The 14,477-nt window shown below is 38.9% G+C and overlaps 1 protein-coding gene across 1 annotated transcript in view; it reads right to left on the bottom strand.

Annotated features, from left to right (window-relative positions):
* Window positions 1-2,424: 2,424 nt before the first annotated feature.
* snrnp70 (small nuclear ribonucleoprotein 70 (U1)) overlaps window positions 2,425-14,477 on the bottom strand; it is a 29,301-nt gene continuing 17,248 nt past the window's right edge. The window contains exons 7-9 of the mRNA XM_043679620.2: window positions 6,419-6,520; window positions 4,533-4,620; window positions 2,425-3,735 (exon numbers count right to left, since the gene is read on the bottom strand). Coding sequence (XP_043535555.1) covers window positions 3,003-3,735; window positions 4,533-4,620; window positions 6,419-6,520 — 923 coding nt within the window. The 3' untranslated portion in view covers window positions 2,425-3,002. The remainder of the gene's footprint in view (window positions 3,736-4,532; window positions 4,621-6,418; window positions 6,521-14,477) is intronic.

Here is a 14,477-nt window from a genome sequence, read left to right as displayed (position 1 = left end):
GCCTGGTGTTCTGTGATTTTTAACTTCGTCCACCCCACATCGGCTCCTCCAAATCACTTTCTAAGCAGCTCTCTCTGCTCCTGCCAATTCATAGGTATCAGTACTTTATTCTTTTTGCGAATAGTTCTTATGCGTCAGTCTAAAAGCTTTGACCATTTTTTTCAGCAATACTCAAGTTCTTTATTAGCAACCAGTTGTATGCAAAGATGGCTGCTGTAGATATTAAAACATATAGAAGTCGCTGAAAATATCGAACCTGTAGTGAGGCTACAGCAAGGATTAAAACAATAGAGATACTTTGCTGAAACTTTCATTGGATAAGACATATTGCACCTTAATGTTAAATCTTGTGAAGCATTTCTGCATTAAGTCGGGGCGACCAGGACAGAACCAAAACATAAAGTTTAAGGACTTAAATTAAATAGGATTAGGGAACAGTGGGATGTCAGCACTAAAACACACATATACATGAGGCCAGAATTGGACAGATCATATAGGTGTTCTGAAGATCATGGTAAGGAAGGCGATAAACATGAAGGGATGGTTGACTGAAACAGGCAGGACACTGCACGTGTTGAGACACAGGAATTGGGGGCCTGATCGAGAGTAGATTGGAATTGGCAAGGTCCAGAATAACGCTTTCCAAAATGGGATTGTAAGGTCCAAGGCAGTAATAGCATCCTTGATTAGATCTTCAACCAAGTTACAATGGCTGTGCTCCGCCTCAGTTGTCACTAAAACTTAAGCCTCAAAACATGGTCACATTGGGAAAAAGCTTGAGAAACACTGATCTACAGATAAAGGTATGGAACAGTGTTCAGCAGAATCATTTGATGTTATGAAAATGAAGGGGAGTGGTCTTGGTGACGTGAGTAGATTCAGGGTGCAAAGCACCACACTTTTCAACTGACCGGCATATGCAGTCCTCTCTAATTTACCACAAAGTTCAAGTCAGGCAAACACTCATTAACTATCAGAACTGCCTGAAGTTGTTGCCTAGGAATTGTGACTTTTCTCTATTCAATACTTAGTTGATGGCATACAATACTGAACATCATATCAAAGGATAAGGGTTCAATATGGCAAGGCAGACTTGAGGTTGAACATCAACCATGAACTTGTTGAATGGTGGAGTAGACTTCAAAGGGCCAATCTCTATTTATGCTCCTTAGTACTTATTTGGGAACAGTACAGAAACACCCATATGGAAACTCATGTATACATCAAGTTTTCAAATGTCACTTAGGGGCAGAACAGAAGATATATATTAGGGAGGCTTGGAGTGAGTTAGAAGTACGAAGGGAACCAATTCCAAGTGGTGTTGTTTATCATAATCTTGGTTAGGTTTGAAGGGAAATATAGGTAGGAAAACTATTGTAACAAGATCTTGTTTAAAAGGCCAGTCATCACAATAGCTGGAACTATCAGGAGCTCTAGAGTTAAAAAGACCAAAGTATAGACTTTGGAAGATCTGACTGAGGTTTTCAAAATAATAGACAGCGACAGGATAAACTGAGGCTCATGAATAAAAACAACAGACATGTACAACAGGGTAAGTGTTTATTTTCTATTTGCAGAGGATTAGCAACCTCTGGAACATGTTACCAGATTTTGCAGGGGCCATGTTTGCTGCACATATACAGAAATGATCTGGATATGCTCCTGGCTGTGTCAGGCATCACTGTGTATGAACAGCGCATGCATTATTGGTGTGCTGTGCATCAGGATCAATATGGCAGCCTAAATTAATTTTTACCAGGAGTGGAAGAAAATAAATAAGCAGTCACCCAATTTCATTCCATAAGCTTGTGAGATACCTCTCCTAGACTACATGGTGGGCATTTGGATTGATGATAAAGTTTCAGATTAACAATGTATTAATTATAACATGACAATGACATGCTCAATGTGCCAGTTAGCTTTCTCTGCTTGTAAAATACAAAACCGGTCTGGATAGCTACACGTGCAGAGATCTGGCTTGTCGAGGTCATTCACAGCAATAGCACCATGGTCAATGCTCCTAGTTTTAGGGTTTCATAAATTGTTTGAAATATTAGTAAGTGCACAAGGTGCTCACCAGAATTCAAAGTAATTATTTGGAGAGGTATCTGACTGAAGAAACAGACTTTGAATCCAGGATACTGCAGAAAATGGCCTGATTTTGGTGACCAATTCCCACTTGAGACATTTCACTTAGGATGATTCCCAACATGATCCAATAGAATCAGTTAGGATTCAAAGGTATATTAACAGTGCTCTGTTCAAAAGTAGCTCAACCTATTTTAATTAGACCAGGAAGAGCCACGAAACGGCAAAAAGATCCATTGGCACTACAGGTTCTTCAGCTAGACAAACATTGAAATGGCATTAATTTTAAAATACAACAGATTACAGACAAAAAAAAACAGAAAAAGAAACATCAAGCACCAGTGACACGTAAAGTTTTATTGTTTTAAATTCGAATCAGACTGTAAAGGCTGATGTAGACATCTTTCCAACAAAATTGCTAATTTTGCCCTCTGACCCATTACCTTCAAAGACTGCAGTGTAGAATTATTACATCACACAGCAACGAGAGCCCTTCACTTCATTAGGGGTCTTATACTCACTAGAAGCAACTGAGTACCTGATGTAATCACAGGTGCACAATGCGGCAAATGTTCACCCAAGCCAACACTTCACTGATGGAACACCTGTACATAAGAGTACACAGTTGAATCGGATGGCTTTAAAACAAGGTTTATTGTGTATTAGACCATAAAAACAGATTAATAACATTTACCAACCGAGTTTCACAAGGCTCAAGATGATTCCAAACCACCTGCAATGATACAGTCACTAAAACTTACCCTCAAGAAAAAGCAACGAGTACTTCGTGCTGAAAACCTCCTTCACTACAGCTTAAAACCAACAAACAAAATAAGGTTGCGATTTCTGTCAAGAAAACAGGAAAATGAAAGTATTGGTCCAATTGGAAAAGTTCACTTTGAATGCAGGACTTTTTAGTAACCCTCCGTGGGTGGTTCCATTTGATAACCATTTTCAGCCAACATGAATCCATCACCAGACTGCATCGACTCCTGATCCATATACATGTCCTGACTGGTTTCTTCAAGTTGCTCAGGGATCCCATTATCCTGTAGTTTGTCAGATTCCTTATTTCTATCCCTATCTCTATCCCTGTCTCTGTCACGTTTGTGATCTCTATCACGGTCCCGTTCCCTATCTCTCCTCCTGTCCCGGTCTCTATCCTTGTCCCGGTCTCGATGGCTTCGTCTACGGTCCCGATCCCGGTCTCTATCTCTGTCTTTGTCGCGCTCTCTTTCTCTATCCCTATCTCCCCGTTCTCTATTCTTCTCCTCTGCTTCAGGTTTAGACTCGATGGGTTCAATGGCTATATCAACTGCCTGTGCATCATTGTGAGGCCCATCACCTGCCTCAGGTTGGTCTACATCTGTACGTTCTTCTTTCTTATCCTTATCCCTGTCACGGTCACGCTCTCTTTTACGATCGCGACTGCGGCTGCGCCGCTTGCGATCTCGATCCTTGTCCTTATCTTTCTCCCTACTTCGCTCACGGCTGCCACGCGCCTTCCTCTCTTCCTTGTCGCGGCTACGTGATCGAGGCCGACGTCGCTCCCTGGAACGGCTTCTACGTCGCTCACGTTCCTTGTCTCTTTCTCGACTACGCTCACTGCATTCACGGCGATCTCTGTCTCGCTCACGATCCCGGTCCCTGGGGAGATAATTAAATTTAAGGATTGGGAGTAAAATCAGCCAGAGAATGAGAACATATCTGACTCAATTGTCACCTTAAACCCACTCTCATTTGAATCTTTTACAAGATCAGATTTTTTGTCACTGAACATTTCTTGTAATAGGACACCTCTGTGAAATGCAATTTTTTTTGCATTAAAAGAGCAATACCACGCAAGATCTAAATTTGCCCATCTAGCAGCAGATACATAGGAACAGCAACACCTGTAAATTCCCCTCCAACCCACATACTATCCAAACTTGGAAACATGTCAATGATCTTTCAGTGTGGGTAAGTCAAAATTCTGGAACTCCCTCTCTGATGGCATTGTGGGTCTACATACAACAAATGGATTGCAGCAGTTCAAAAAAGGCAGCTGATCACCACCTTCTCAAAGGCAACCAGGGATAGGTGACAAATGGCAAGATAGTGACATCAGATTGCACGAATGAATAAAAAAAATCAAACATCTTGTGCCCAAGTAAAACACCTGAGTTATGAGGGACTAGAAGAAAAAGTCAGCTGTATTGAGTAAAAAAAAAAGCCGTATATACACAGTGCCTAATAAAACAAAACTAGAAACCAAAATTTCCTAACACTTAAATCCTATGCAAGAGACTGTTCACATTTACGATTGGATGTCAAATTCATTGAATGCAAGTGAGAGCCAACGGATGTCACAAATGTAATCCAGTACAATGCCTCCAAATTGGCACATTAATTTAAGGCATTCTGTTCAATTTGTATGTCACTTACTGCATCACTATGCTTCTCACCTCTCATCATATCGTGGTGCATCATCACGACCTGAATGCTTGATATTAACATCTGCACCACCTCTACGAGTGCCCCCAAGTCCACCACCTGCAAAAGGAAACAATAGATCTCCGCACGTTAGCAGCATAGGACTCAATGAATTCAGATCTTGGATGTTATTGGTACTTTCTATCACCTTTACCAGATCTAAGGAAAGCTTCAGGGTTCCACACTATAAATTAAAATATTTGTTTTGAACACAAAGTGGTGTCGGGGAGGGAGGCACGACACAAAGAGAGAGAAGTGTGGCTAACGTGGAGGCTCCATTCTGCACAACTTTGTCTTAAAAATACTGCAGTGTAGGGAGCTGGGAGAAATTACTCCAGAATGGGCTATATGCAAACACTAAATCATTGTCATCATAGGTTTCTTTGCCACAGGAAGTTCAGCAGAGACCAGGTAAGACTGGTCATCCAGTATCAGGACTTTACTCACATAGGTGGGGGATCTCAAGACTAAGGGTCACTTCTTTTCTCCACCCCACATAGAGGGTGGATCGTGTGGAATGAATTTCCAGAGGAACTGGTGATGCAGGTACAGTTACAACATTTAAAAGACATTTGGATAGACACGTGAAAAAGCAATGTTTGAAGGGATATGGGCCAAGCAAGTGGAACTAGTTCAATGAATTTGGCATTACGTTAGTCGTGGACTGGTTGGATCAAAGGGCCTGTTTCCGTACTGTATGACTATGATTTGCATTAGTCATTAATCAGGAGTGTCTCCAGTCAAAATACGCTATATTACTGGTAAACTAATTTACACTACACAGTGAGAATGTGAGGCAAGGGGCTGAAAGGCCTGCTTATTTAAAACTTGTCAGCAAATTACTTACAACTTTAGTCCACTGTTCAGAGATCAGTTAAAAAGTTTCAATTAGGCAGGAGGAACATGTTAGCACAGCACTTACTCACACCTGAAATGTCTCAGCATTAAAGTACAATTTTTTTTTAAAAGGGCAGTGACAAATTACTGTGGTCTGCATAAATCAACCATGTCCCTCCCTTTACACAGAGAAAAGACCAGACACCAGAAGCACCAAATGGTCCCAAGTCGGCTTCCAAACCTAAGCTGGGATTCAAACCACCCTCACTACACAGTTGTTGTATAATTTACCTCCCTCTGTGTGAGTCGCCATCATGTCTGTCATTAGTTAGGCAACTGCTGTCACACACCAAATTAGCAGTCTTTCGACAAAATTATAGATCCCTAACAATCTATCTATTCAGGCACAGATAGATCTGAACATGTTTAATTTGTCACATTGTTGTACTAATGCTAGGCAATGACCATCTCCAAGAGAGTCTAACTGCAGCATTTTAATATTTTACATTATCACTTCATCAATATCACCATTTGCCATGACCGACTAGAAGCTGAATTGAATTTGCCACATAAATCGTGGCTACAAGAACAAGTCAGAGGTTAGATATTCAACAAAATGTAACCTGTCTCCTAACTACTTAATGTTTTTTCATTATCCACTGTCACTACAACCTTAAAATACTCCCTCCACCACAATCACTATGGATATAGAGTGCACCACCTTTGAGATGAATAGCAGGAATTCAATTATTACTCTCATATCAACTTACAAACTCAGTGCCTATACAGAATAGCAATAGGGCCACAGGTACATAGAAACATTTTCGGAAATTTCCTAGCAAAACCATTGAATACCTACAACATTCTACTCAACAGTACTGAGAGAGAACTTACACCACACAGAGGATAGTGACTCAAGGCAGCAGTACACTGCCACCTTTACAGAGGAGATTCAGGATAGGAATTTTTACTAGCTCTTCCAGCAAAGCCACATCCTCTGAATAAAACAAAACAATCTTACCGAGCCTCCTTGGGCGCCATCCTTTCACAGTGCGGCCTCTTTCCACATCTACCAGAACTCTCCTCCCATCAATCTTCTTACCATCCGCGTGTTTGTATGCAGCTGCAATAGAGTGTGTCCAGAACAGCAAATAAAAGTCAGTGGGATTGAATTCTGCAAATCCCACCCAGCCCCTCCCTTTTTTTTCCAAACAGGAAAAATATACAATTAAATTTTCATGCAGAAACAAAACCTTGAGGAAAAAAAAAAGTTCTGTTTACCCTCCCCACCACTCCCCCATCCTCCTTCAACATTTGGAAGCAGGCTGTTAAATGAAATGCAAGAACCAGGGCTAGCTCCTCATTTTCCCAATACAACACTGTATTCTAGAAAACCGCTTTCTGGCTCTTCTTAGAACAATCTGCTTCTACTCTTCAAAATTAAGAGAGTCAAAGTTGTGCTGTTTTGAAAGAATTAGTTTCATTGGAAAAGGGAAGAGCCAACCCCAGTTAGTATACAACACTGAACCATTGAGTTCTAATCCTGGAAAGGGAAAAAAATTCTATTAGAACAGTTGTTAATTGAATTCATTTCTCAGACATTCATCTCACACACTCATTAACCAACTTTTGCTGGATCGGGGGAACTTAGGCCCCAAAAAACAGAATAAAAACTGTCACTGTTTGTCCTGCAACAGAAAATGGTAACCAAGCCAATTCTAATAACAACCAAAATCAGGGCGCCCATGGAATGGCCAAAAACCCCTGTCAAAACAAGAAGTGTCAAAGCACTCAACTGAAGAAATCATTGAGAAAGATAATGCCTTTAATTCAGGACTAACTGACTGAAGGGTGTGGCATAAACCAGAATACATCTACCCATAACTGACCAGACCAAGAATTAAATAGGGACAGTTTTAGTTCCCAGAATAAATTCAGCAACTCTGACAATTTAAGCTAGACAATTATCCAATGGAGGGTAGCAAGTACAGCTCAGGTGCACTTTTGCTTTCAAACAGGAACTGACCATTGTGGCAAGCTAAGTGATGGAATAGCAAAGGAGCAAGTTGATCTGATAACCATTTTCCACTTTCCAAAGTAATAACACTTTTTTAAAGGAATGAGGGAGGAACACTGGGACACAATGTTCAATCACCCTGCTGAAATAGAAGGCTGCTAAATGCTATGCACTGCACTTCCCTAACTCAAATAGTTCTTGCCTAGAGTGATTAACGTTGACTCAATCTCAAAACACTTGACACATTCAACATCTTCAACCAGCCTGTCCAACTTTTAAGCTTGAGCTTGCTATGTTTCACTTTCAAAACTTCTATCCCCCAGGGCTACGTATCCGCATCCTGTTTCAAGGCTAAGACCCGTCTGAAAAAGATTATATAATCTCTGCCCTCTGCATAATTAGCACAAATTCAGGATAAAGGTAAAAACATCCGTTTTGTATTTTTGTGGCTTGGGTCAGCATTTTCATTCATTGCATCACTCATAGCTTAACGTTTCTTTAGATATGTTTCAGTCACACTAAAACAGGGCCATCTTGACCAGGGTTTCAAGATCCTGTGTTAAATTTTTAAAAAATTTTGTTTTCCATCCGCTATACACCACCAGGGAGAATAAAAAAGGATTAAAAACAGGAACTAGAGGAGGAGGGACGAAGAAGAAAAATAAAATTGATATAAGCACTACACAGCACCACTAACAAAAGAAAAGAGATTTTACCTGTAAGTTTACTTACAAAAACTGCACTTTAGCCCCCTGCACTCATGAAAAGCGGGACGCGCTATCTTGCCAACAGATGGTACAATGTTCAGTGTTTCGACTTCCACTGTTTGTAACTTTCTGCTGCTGAGGATTTACCCTTTACTTACTGCACCTTACCTGCTTTCAGCAGCGATTTGATTTTTAAGAATTTTCTACATCGGGCGTTTGATTACTTTAACAAGCATATTCAAAAGATAATATATTTAATTAGGTTTAAAAACGGTATCAGAGAAAAATGTCTGACTTGTGGCTTTTTCTGGTTTCAAAGTTACTCTGAAATCACTACAATTCAAATGTCCAAAGAACACTAATTTCTACAGAGTCGAATCCATGCACGGGAAAATTAAAAATGAAGTTTTGGCTTACTCTTAACACAGAATCTTTTTAGCCAGTCTTTTAACCATTTTTTAAACACACCCTAGTTTTACTTTTCTGTTCTTGTGACTTTACTCTCTCAAAAGACAAAACCTTCGTGTTTGAATAAAAATATGGCTCAAAGTATCAGCTGCACCAACCAGGCCAAGTGCAATCCAGAACATGCACATCTTTTTGTGGTAGCGACAGTTTTAACTAAAGGAAGACTCTCAAATACAAGTAACACAGCAGCCAGGAGATTACAAATATAGAAACAGAAGCAGCCAAACTTTAGGACCTGCTAAATTTTCAAAATTTTAGATCACCATATTCACAGAGATGGTCAGTAGGAAGAACTTTTTTAGCTTGCAGAAATATTTCTTTTGCATAACACACAAGGCTCCACTCAAGGAAACTGTTTAAACTTTAAACTCTCGATAATAGTAGAGCTGACACACAACTGAAACAATATAACCAAGTTCAAGATGAGTAGTGAGTGACATATCTAGGATGTAGAAAATATCTGGCTAATTACTTAATTCTAGGATTCTTAACCTTGTAATTTTTCATCAAGTCACAATATCATTTCATTCATTACAGGGAACTAACTCTCCAAGATTCTCAAAATCACTGGAAGTACAAAGTGAAAGAGACTAAATACGTTTTTGCATTATATCAGTTGGGGTCTGGGAAACTGCTCATATGGAGACTATCCTATGAAGGATTTTCCAGGCACCCAGTTGGGACCATCATCTCTTCCAATCAAAGCCAGTGAATATTTCCAATATAAACCTGCACAAGGCCAGAAGTCTTTAGAGACAGACATTCTGCATGGAGCTATTTGGTGCAATTAAATACCTGGAAAGAGAAATATATTTATACAATGTATATTCTTTCATTTTTAAAAATCACACATTGTGTTGTTTTTTTATTTGAAGAATGGAGTCTACACACTTGCCCAAAAGCAGTTTAATTAGATGACTCGTCAACCAGTCCTCTAAGACCCACAAAAATCCAGCCTGAATTTGTCAGGGCTCAAGATTGTCATGTTAATGACACACCTATCTTCAACAGTACTGTTAAGCCAGAAGTGCTCAGGTGGAAACTGAAGCAGGCTAAACGCACAAAGTGGACAAATACACAATTCCTAGTGATCTAATCTGATTAGGGGGGGAAATGCACATTGCATCTTAAGCTGCAACCATGAGCAGAAAACATGCTGCCAAAAGATATCACAGCTCAGATAATAAATATTTCTTTAAAGAGAGGATCTCACTATCAAGACACCTTCTAGAGTCAAAAGGTAACATAAACATCCTTCTTGCATTCTCCCACATGGTTTCTTATCCGAATGAAAAGGCAATTTTCCAAATGAAGATACAGTTTCAATGACACGATAATTAACTCATTTGGAGCAAGACTCGGATGATTTAAGAGTCAGATGGCAACCTCCAGCAGGTAATCCATAATTTGTGCAGCATCTCCACCTTACAGGGTAATTCACCTTTACTGCAGTCAGATACTCCTACTTATCTCAGTGATTGCAGAATAAAACAAGTTTTCCCAAATGTTGAGCTTCCTCCCAAATCAAGGGGTGAGATGGTGAGAATCCCTCTTTAAAACCAGGTATTCTTTGAACATTCGAGTTATTAAGTGAAAAATTTAACACAAGCCAGACAATCCCTCGTGTATTTTTTTTAATAAATAAAAAAATACTTTTACCATGTTTTACCAATGACGTTAAAATACCCTGTTTTACCAATCCAGCATTGCTTCTCTGTTCTCGCAAGCTTCCATTTGCTTGGAGTATCAAAGGCTCCACGATGTAGACTGGGAAACCCTTCACAACAGCTTACCTGGCTCAAATTTACTTGATGAGCAATTTTTTTTTGTTTTGAGTAGCTGTTATTTTTAAGAAGGTTCTGTGCATGTTAACTTTTTTTTAGGAAATGTTTTAAGTAGTTATGAATGGGCATTGAGCTGCAGAATCCTTTTTTTTGAAAGCCTACAACATATGAGGAAGCACTGAGCTTATTAAAATGTGAATGCATGACATCAGGGTGAAAGAATTAAAAAGGAATTCAGGATTTTGTAGTGCTTTCTTTAACAAAGAAAGGTTCTACTGAATCCCCAAAAGCTACTCATACAGTCTACAAGGTGAATGAAAGCACATTTTATTGATTAGTTTCCCAGAAGTGTGGTCCATTGCGCATTCCTCAAACATGATCACTGGCATCAAAGTGAATGCCCGGAAGTTGAAGGGAAGAGGGGAGAAGGCAGAGCACAAAAAAAAAAGCATTTTTAACCTAGATGGAAATCAAGGTAGCATCCAGAGTGCAGGGTTTCATCAGTTAACACCTTTGGAACATCTCTTGGAAGGTGGTTTAAAGTCTGGTAATTAAAAAAAAAAATAGGCCAGGCAAAGGTGACATTGCAGCTTCAAGATGAGATACAAAACTGGGTGTTATATTTTACGGACGTGATGTCACTTTGCGGACCACTTGTAACTAAGTCATCAGTGTTTAAATTGCAAACGTATTTTCTCAGCACTAACGGCAGGCTATGTGCAAAGTGGGTTAAACTGTTGAGGTCCATATATTTGATAAAGATGTTTACCCAAATCAACAGTCCTGATAATCATGAATTCAAAAATGTTCATGTACGTGATTTGATTGACCAAATTGTGTTTATGTACAATTTATAAAATTTGAGAAAATGTAAAGATGTTTTAGTGACTTTAGCCAATAAGTAGGTTTTTAAATAAGAAGTTGCAATTTTAGCCTTAAGGGAATAAATCTGCCAGTGACTGAGTTAAACTAGCTTCTACATTCGAGCTGTAAATTACTAGATTCATTTTTCTAAATGCCTAATAATTTCAACCCCCAATTGTGTACATTCTCCTCTTGACTATTAATTGTAAATTTAGCCCCAACTATCTTTCTTCCAGCAAGCTGATGAAAGCCCCTTTAAGTTCCTAAGGAAAGTGTAGAGTTCACTCAAGCTGAATTTGTCAGCAATTTGTCTAATTTATTAAAATTGATGCGGGCAGGTTTTTTTCTTGGACAGGTGGCATTTCAATTAAATTGAAACCTAGCTTTAATCTTTATTATACCACTGATCTGTCAAGAAATGCTCAGTATCATGAGGCTAACATGTTTGTTAGTCTTCTGACAACAATTGCTAAACCAAAGCCACACTTTTGACTTGCATCATACACCCCAAGGTAAAGCTGCACTGCACTGCACAGCACATCTTTCGTTCAAATAAAGTAGGGAAAGGGGTAACTTTACGGCACAGATACCAGCCATCAGACCTAATAGATCTACAGACCTAATAGATCTACATTAGCTTTGCTCTAAACACCAACTAGTTTAATCTACTTTGAATCTGGGAAAGATGCAGCCATTTTTATCATACATGTACCAATACTTGGACAGATTGCTTTTGAAAACAGAGTTGCAACGAGACAAAAATCAGAAAAGAGTGTGGAAAAGTGGGTATTCCCTTCAGAACTGTTTAATAATATCCAAACTGAATTATTGAGAAAAAAACAACACAGGCCAACAATCCAACATCAGAAAGGACAAAGAAAGAGTGCAATCACACTTGTCACAGCTCTCAGTACTGGTGTATAAAATCTCTTTGCTAGATTATGCCATTTTCACAATATTTTGATCTGCCCTGAAATTACAATCTTTTCCTTTTCAGTGTTAATCTTTCACAATGTGTCCATGGAGGAATGAAATTAAGAATTAAAGGCCAAATGTCTTATATTGGTGATGTTATGTTGCTGGTTACAAATGCTACAGAGAACCAATTTGGTACTATTTTTGATATACTGACTTAATAAATGTTTTGCTTGTGGCCAGAATTGGATGCAGCATAGACCTGCAGATTTTATTGCAATCAGCTCAATTTAGAGGAGTGAGGATTTACAATAATATCTAAAGTTTGTATTGAAGATAAGCTGGTCGGAAATCCAAGGGAGACAAATGTGATAACCAATTTACAGAGACTAGTAAAAAATAACTAGTTTTAGTTAGACAGGCCAATGCAGAACTGCAAGCAAACTGTAATTATTGCTAGGGTTATTTATCAAACTTTTAAGTTCCACCCGCATTGCAAGTCTCTAGACTTTCAGCTCAGGAAATTAGAGGGGCTCACTAAATCTTACAATCCTTTGCAATTTAAAATATGGTGGTGAACTACACAATTCCTTTTTGTATATTTGATTTTCCAATGACTTATCACTAGTTCTCTACTCCCACCTCTCAGGTACTCAAGACCTGCTCCAACGCCTCTCTCTTACCTTAGGAACAAAACCAGTAGGGAAAGGCGAACATTGAGAAAGTTAAACTCGCATACAGATTTAAGTATGCAGTTAAGTTCTTGTGCTTAGTGATTAAAATGGGCTTTCTAAATGCAAGCTATGAATGCAAATTAAAAACAAACCCAGTTTCATTAACCCTATTTCTTAGTCTAGCCCAATATCAAACAACTATCACCCAATTGCATAGTGGAAGTGCCTTCCAAAGAAAAGCAGAGAAGTCTACATCAAGTAGGTAACATTTTTGAAACAAATGTTATGCTACTTCAGTAGCTCTAGGGGTGCAGAAGTACAGTGACCTGATCATGTCTGCCTCTAGGGTCTGCATATTTTGCTTTGCTCACTCACAAGCAACCATAATTATCCATGAGCTTCTCATAAAAGTCTTTTACAACTACTAACGGTAAATGAAACCAAGCCCAAACCTGACTTCAAATTCCCTATGACCTATGTCTGAGAATGTAAATATTTCTTTATAATTCACATTTAGTAACCATAATGTCCTTTTTAGATTTCCATGTCCAACTCTAGTAATTTCCAAGGATTCCAACAGTGCACACAGGAAATCAAATCCAATGCCACAGCCACCACCTTGCAACTTTCTTTATTAGGCCAAAGACTAAAATGTAAATGCACCTGTTCAATAAACATCATTACTCAACAATTACAGAATATTTGAGCAATAAACTCTAACGAGACCTAATAGATTCCTTTTTAGTGCCCAATAGCATGCATGTTCATGCATCAATTAAATGGGATGTTAAATCATAGAGGAAAAACCATTTGCATGGAGAACACTTTTGCTGAAAAAGAATGGAGACTCCACACAAACTGTCTCCCATACTAAGCTAACTGCTGAGTTGCAGGAGCATTCCCATGCCATCTTTTAGCCAGAAGTATGGTTATTGCCATATATTGCCAAACAGCATCTCCCCAGGTTACAGCCATATATTGCCCAGCAGCATTGCCTCAAAGGTCAAATCTTCTAATTTCATCTCTCTTCCCACTAGATGTAACCCAATCCCATTAGAAGCATCAAATCAAGGAATCTGTAACTACAGATTAACTCTAAAGCAATTCAAAGCTCACTGCAGTGAAAACAACAACTGCAAACATTAATGACTGCTTGGCTCTCCAACAAGTTTTCTGAAACATTCTGTAAGATTGTTTCTTTTTCAAGCATCAGGCTATACTTCAAATCCAAGCAACAGAAAACTTGAACTAAGAATTCTAAAATTTGAATTGTCATACTGCTGTGCTTTTTAAAAAAAAAACCTCAACGCAAAGCATCAACTTTTAATAGTGACAATCTTTGTTGGTGCAGATCCCAAAGACAGGAATGAGAGACGTGGACACTGAGCTTCTTTACCCCAGGCTTTAAATCCTAACAATCTTGTAGCAAAGATCTTTCCTTCCTCCAAACACTCAAGTTTTTTCTATATCACCTGTGTGTTTTGTGTAGCCTCACCTTTCTCTTAACTGCACTTAGCAAATCCATTGGATCTACATACTGTATTTTAATCACGCTCCTCTCACTGTGGTGATGTATTGTGAGTTCTTACCCATCATACAAACCCATATACCAACCATACAATGAGATGTAAGGGGAGCATTAGCATCAGCT

Source organism: Chiloscyllium plagiosum, unplaced genomic scaffold (assembly GCF_037043375.1).
Source record: "Chiloscyllium plagiosum isolate Xiang-an unplaced genomic scaffold, Cpla_swu_hap1 HiC_scaffold_33, whole genome shotgun sequence".
Classification (NCBI taxonomy): Eukaryota; Metazoa; Chordata; class Chondrichthyes; order Orectolobiformes; family Hemiscylliidae; genus Chiloscyllium; species Chiloscyllium plagiosum.
The sequence above is the reverse complement of the archived record's forward strand: the minus strand, read 5'-3'. Positions and strand labels throughout refer to the sequence as shown.